Source organism: Arachis ipaensis, chromosome B10 (assembly GCF_000816755.2).
Source record: "Arachis ipaensis cultivar K30076 chromosome B10, Araip1.1, whole genome shotgun sequence".
In the NCBI taxonomy this organism is placed as follows: Eukaryota; Viridiplantae; Streptophyta; class Magnoliopsida; order Fabales; family Fabaceae; genus Arachis; species Arachis ipaensis.
Genome location: NC_029794.2, coordinates 6290609 through 6297362, shown reverse-complemented (window position 1 = coordinate 6297362; position 6754 = coordinate 6290609). Strand labels below are relative to the sequence as shown.

The following is a 6754-nucleotide window of genomic DNA, read 5'->3' as shown; positions in this document are numbered from 1 at the left end:
GATTAATAAGAATTAAATTTTAAACTTTTAAATTATAAAAGTTCTAATATCATATTATAAAATAAATTCTTTTAAAGTTAATAAAAAAAAACATACATGAAAATTGTTATATCGGTTTTTATATTCTCTTGAAATTGACAGTACATGTTGACAAACCAGGTGTTCCATGCATCCATCACCAATATTTTAAATGTGTAGAAGAAAATAAAAAGTGACATATAAATAAAACAAAGTAGTGTACGTTTAAAAGAAATTAGAAATAACAAAAAATATGTTATTATTATTTATTATTACAGAATGTGGACTTAAGGGATTATATATATATATATATATATCCAATAATTTTTGGTGCAGTGGAAGAGATTGTGCAAAGCCTTCTTAGTTGAAGCAAAATGGTTTGCTTCAGGGAAGAGTCCAAGTTCCGAAGAGTACTTGAAAAATGGAATAATAAGCTCTGGGGTGCATATTGTGCTGGTTCACATTTTCTTTATGTTGGGTGAAGGATTGAACAGTGAAAATGTTAAAATCATAGACGGAATCCCAGATATAATTTCTTCTTCGGCAACTATTCTTCGGCTTTGGGATGATTTGGGAAATGCTGAGGTACAGATATTTTTGGTAATAATGCCATATATAATAATTAATTTGGCAAGCAATCATATACACAGCTACTACTTTATAGCCACAAAAATTCTTCATCTAAGAAAAATTGACTAATATTAGTTGAAAAAATTTGGTCTCTAATTAATTAAAAGATAAAGCACTAAATTAGTCCCTACATTTTTTGGCGTAATCCTATTTTAGTCTTTAAAGTTTAAAGTGTTCTATTTGAATATAAAAAATTTTCATTTAGTTTCAATGTAGCCCCATCATGAGGTCAAAGTTCAATAATTAACAAAATGTCCTACATGACAGCAATACAAGAATAAAGTCGATAATCTGAAGAATAAGTACAAGTTCAAGAGGAACAAAATAAACCGTGGATGCATCAATATATTTATTTATTATTTTTTTTACAATTTAAATAAAATATTTTCTATAGAACTAAAGAGAATGATAAATAAATTTATTGATGTATCCACGGTTGATTTTGTACCTTTGGAGCTTGTACTTATTCTCCAGATTATCGATCTTGTTCTTGTATTACTGTCATGTAGAACATTTCGTTAATTATTTAATTTTGACCTCACGGCCGGTAAGACTATATTAAAGCTAAATAAAACTTTTTTGAATTCATATAGAACACTTTAAACTTTAAGAACCAAAACAGGATTATATCCAATCATAGGGACTAATTTAATACTTTACCTTTAATTAAATTTAAAAAGAAAAAGAAAGAAGAAAAAAATGTCAGATATCCATATTTATGAGTAGTATTAGGCTTAATTAAGTTGAGTGTTTTGATATTTGATTTGTGAAGGATGAGAATCAAGAGGGGAATGATGGGTCATACGTGGATTGTTTATTGATGGAAGACAAAGGGTTGGCAAGGAAAGAAGCAAGAGAGGAAGTTATGAATATGATCAATGATGCATGGAAGAGGCTCAACCAAGAGTGCTTCTTTGAGAGCACATTCCCTAAGCCGTTCACTAAGGCCTCTCTCAATCTTGCAAGGATGGTTCCTTTGATGTATACTTATGATAACCACCACTCCCTTCCCATGCTTGAGCCTCAAGTCAAGTCTTTGCTTTATGACAATTCTCTTTTTCTTTAATCCATATAATTCAACCAAAATATTTTATTTTGTATTAAGTTTATTATTTTACATTCTTTAATTACTACTAGAATAATTTGATATTCTTAGATGTATTAAGTATGTAATTATAAATTTTTGAGAAAATTTCACTCCCCTTCCCTGCGAGATGCTAAAATGACATTTCCCTCCCCTCTATTTTATAAATGTACATTCCCCTCCTTTCTAACTTTTAAAAAATATCCTCTTTAATCCATTTTAAATTTTTTGTATTAACTAATATTAACTTTATCCATTTTTTAAGAAAAAATAAATTATTTTTTGAAAAAATACCCATTAACAAATTTTTTTTTATCATTAAATTTTGCTTACCAAAATACTCTTTAATAAATTATTTTTTATTGATTAAATTATATTTTTATTAAAATACTTTTTAAAAAAATTAATAATTAAATTATTTTTTTATAAGATACTTATTAATGATAAAAAATAAATTTTTTGTTAATGGGTACTTTTTAAAAATAATTTATTTTTTCTTAAAAAATGGATAAAGTTAACATTAGTTAACACAAAAAATTTAAAATGGATTAAATATGAGGTTTTTTAAAGGTTCGAAGGAAGGGAAATGTACATTTATAAAATAGAGGAGAGGAGAGTGTCATTTTAGCATCTCATAGGAAAGGCGAGTGGAATTTTCTTTAAATTTTTTGTGCATACAATTATGAATGTTAAATTAAAACAAATAAAATAATTTTAGATTATTATCTTCTTAAAATTATTGATAATACAATATTTTCAATAATAATGATGATTAATGAGAGCTGACTTAGGTTATTTTCATAACTCAAGAGTTGTATAAAAACCCTAATTGCTTGAATTCAATAATAAAACGTATATAATCGAGAGAGATAAAAAATGTTAAGTTGATATTATGCATCTTAGCTTGCTAGTTGCTACCTTTGTTATTATACACATGATTCAGAAACCCAACATATTTACGTACTTACCCCTAATAATAATAATAGGCTAAGAAGGTTTTTCTTTTTATTGTTATTGTTTTTAATTAATACTAAGAAAAGAACAAAGTAATTGCATTGAGACTTAAACTTAAGTGATACATGTGGTCCCTTGGCATGGAATATGTAATTTTCTGTGAATGGAAATTCATAAGATCATATACTGTTGATCCATATGCCATCATATAGGTAGGATGCAAATTTTATTTATTTTCTTGTATGTGGTCCTTTTTTATTCAACTTTGGGGTAAGCTTGGTATTGTAAATATTTTTTAAAAGTTGCCTATTTTATTTTATTTTTTAAAAACATTTTTCTAGAATTTTAGCTGTTATATTCGGTCAAATAAAAATTATTTTTAACAATTACACTTTATAATAATAAATAATAATAGATAAAATTACTTCTAAAATTTAAAATAACTATAATAGATATAAATATATAAAAAATATTTAACGTATATATTGGTAGATTATATTTTTAAAATTTTGAACGTACAAACTATAGCTATAGCTTTTAAAATTGGTAAGGATAGCAGATAAATAAAACATAAAGTATTCAATCATGTTTTCTGAATATATAGTTTGTTAGGTGTCGGCTTCAAAATAATGAAAATAAATCCAAACATGAAAACACCTTTTAAAATAACTATATATTACTATATATACACGCACAAATCTTAAAGAATAAACTACCATTTCTATCTACGAAAGTTAAAAATGCTGACAAATCTATTCATAAAAAAAAAATTACTATTTGTACCTATAAAACATGAATTTTATATAACAAAATTATCCAAACACTAAAGAATCACATAAAAATCCCAAATTATCCTTATTACATCATCCACCCCTTCTTCTCTCCTTCCGTCTCACCTCGCCTGAGCCAAACTTTGAGTTTAAGGTTAAGGGTATCACCACCTCATTTCCTTCATCACTACTACCACCACCATCACCATTATACCTCTATCATCATCTTTTTCACATAAAGCAACAACAACAACAACAACAACAACAACAACAACAATAGAAAAAGCAAAGAGAAAAAATGAAGAAGACAGTGACATATCCACATAAAAAGCAAATGCTATGAAATTGAGAAGGGAGAAATTTGTAGGTGTGGTGTGGTTTCAAACGGCAGATGAGTCACTTTCGTGGCCCAATTCATCCATGCCCTTCACCACTTTGAGTTTCCTGTTTTTTATTTTCTTCTCGCTCCTTTCCATAACTCAATCTTCAACCTCCTTAGGCAAGACCCAAACTTTAATTTCAGCAAGAACAAAAGCATTAACTATAGTGTTGCTGTTATTGCTTATATTAGTAGTAGTAGTAGCGGCAGTTTCGACTGAAAACCCTAATTTTCTGAGATCATCGATTCCAATGTTGGAGTTGGGAATTGGGGTTAGGGTTTGGGGTACACTAGGAGGAGGGACAAACGGATTATGAGTCAACTTAAAGAGATTTTGCAGGTAAGAGAGAGTGTGGGGGCAAGGAATCTGAAGATGGTTCTTGTTGTTGATGATGGTGAAGCCCTTTTTCTGGGTTGAGAATTCAAAGAAGAAGAAGAAGAGAGAGAAAAACAAAACACAGAAGGAAAGGGAGAGAAAGAGAAAGAGGAAAGAGTTGGCAGCGTTGACGGAATATGGCAGCAGCGACGAGCTCAGAAAATGGAAGGAGAGAGAGGAGATGGGTTAGTGGTAGTGGTGACAGTGGTGGAAAAAAGATGATGCGGATGATGATAAGGGTATTTTGGGATTTTTATGTGATTTTTTAGTGTTTGGATAATTTTATTATATGAAACTCATGTTTTATGGGTACAAATGGTAATTTTCTTTTTTTTTTTTATAAGTAGATGTGTCAGCATTTTCAACTTTTGTGGATACATACAGTAATTTACTAAAAAAAAATATACAAAATTATAAAAAACAAGTATAAAAGCACATAATTAATCGTGTTGTTTTATTCAGAGAAGTTTATTAGATTCACATTCGAAGATATATTGGAGGAAAATGTGGCTGTGTCACGCGTGATGCATGATGATGATGATGGATAGTGATTTCACTCAAAATTTGAAACATATAATTGGGAAAAAGTTCGTTGCTTTATATAGATATATATACCTGTCACTTCTATGTTCAATTTCAGAAAAGAATTGAGATTACGTGGATCTATCGCTTGAAATTATGTAACTATGGTGGTCATACACACAATAAATGATTTGGCTTATTTTTTAATTTATATCTCCTTTTTAGAACAATCTTGAAGTGTACAAAAACGTGTTATAAATAAGGGAAGATTCTATGATATTTATTGCAAAAAAACATTGTCCACATACATATAGATGTTATGTGGTATTCTTTTTCGCTAACACGTGGCATGCTGATATTTATTTTTGTGGTTCAAGACTGTAATGAAATTGTTGATATGACTAGTGTGATCATTTGTCTTACAATTAATAAATTTTAGTTACGGGAGTATTTTCCTTTTTTATTTATCTCTTTTTGATTAAGTAAATTGTGGTCAAGCTGCTGTTGCTTTTTAAATGTGGTAAACGGACCTATTAATAAAAATGATTTTTTATATGAAAAAGCAAATGATTTTTTACAAAATATTATCATTTAGACAATGAGCATTGACTCTCAATACTGTGATACAATCAAATTTTTGTTGGAGGAAGAAAATCAAGTAGTTAGAAGCACTAAAAAAGTGAGAATGAAGGAAGAAAATAAGAAGGATCATGCTATGGAAGAGGTTGTAGTGAAGCCAAATAATTTGAAAAAGTAAAATATAGATAAAGATGTGAACCAAGAAAACAATCAAGCCAACCTAAATACCAATATAGCTCCCAGAAGATCTTATTGAGACATAGTGGTAGATGATGAATTTAGAAAGCTTAATCCCTATGAAATCGTAGAGATAGTGTCAGAGGAGTATCTCCTAAAAGACCCCTCTATTGAACCAAGTTTAGATGTTTCAGATTCTTCCAATCTTAATCCGATTATAGAAGTCTCTCTAGAAGAATATGAAGAGTGCATATCTTAGAAACTTTTTTTAATTATCAAATCATTGGGTAAGGTACTCAACCTCCAAGCCTTGGATAGGTGAGTGCAAAGAAGATGGGTTAAAAATGGCTCTATAAAAGTTATGGATCTGGCGGAGAATTTCTTCTTAGTTAGATTCACAAGCCAAGATGATTACGTCCATGTCCTATTCGAAGGTCCTTGAATGATTGCGGATCACTATCTCCTAGTTCAGATGTGGAGGCTGCTTTTCATTCCGCAAGAACTAGAAGTCCAGAAAGTTGCTGTTTGGATAAGGATTCAAAACTTACCAGCTGAGTTGTATAACAAATACTTTTTTTCTGAAAAGTTTGAAAATGTTAGGTATTATGCTTAAAGTGGATGATCTTACGTCAATTCATTCTCTGGGATGCTTTGCAAGATTATGTATAGAAATTCTATATTCAATATGAAGGGATACATCACATTTGTTTTAACTGTGGTCGTTATGGCCATAGGAAAGAAAATTGTTCTAAATCTATGGAAGAAGCTTCCAATAAGGTGCCACCAGCGGCGGAGGAAGGTGGGAGGCATGACAGTGAGAAAAAACCCAACGGTTAGGAGCAATCTTCGGGATCAGAGCCAAGTTAGCACTTTTAAGAAAGGAAGGAAATCACTAAAGAGAAAAATCAGGAAACGTCTTCAATGAGCACTAACGATCTCCACAATCAAAAGCAAAAATCATCTAATTTAATATAAGATCATCAAGGAGTTAATGCAGATAAGGAAACTAATCCTTTTGGCCCATGGATGATTGCCAAAAAAAGTCTAAGAAGGAACATAGTCAAACCTGATGGCCTAACCAAAGAAAATAAGGAAGGTCTTTAAGCTTCAAGATTCCACGCTCTTGTCGAGGAGAAACCGGAGGAAAAAAAGGAATTCCAAGATCTTGTGAAAATCAACATTCCAAATGATGCTCAACAATTTGAAGTTAATGAGAAAAAATGTTCACAACAGAAATCCAAATATGGAAATAACAGTAACAAGCA

General features: G+C 30.0%; 1 protein-coding gene across 1 annotated transcript in view; it reads left to right on the top strand.

The window, feature by feature from the left end:
• LOC107623232 ((3S,6E)-nerolidol synthase 1) overlaps positions 1-1861 on the top strand; it is a 5867-nt gene extending 4006 nt beyond the window's left edge. The window contains exons 5-6 of the mRNA XM_016325418.2: positions 355-603; positions 1421-1861. Coding sequence (XP_016180904.2) covers positions 355-603; positions 1421-1714 — 543 coding nt within the window. The 3' untranslated portion in view covers positions 1715-1861. The remainder of the gene's footprint in view (positions 1-354; positions 604-1420) is intronic.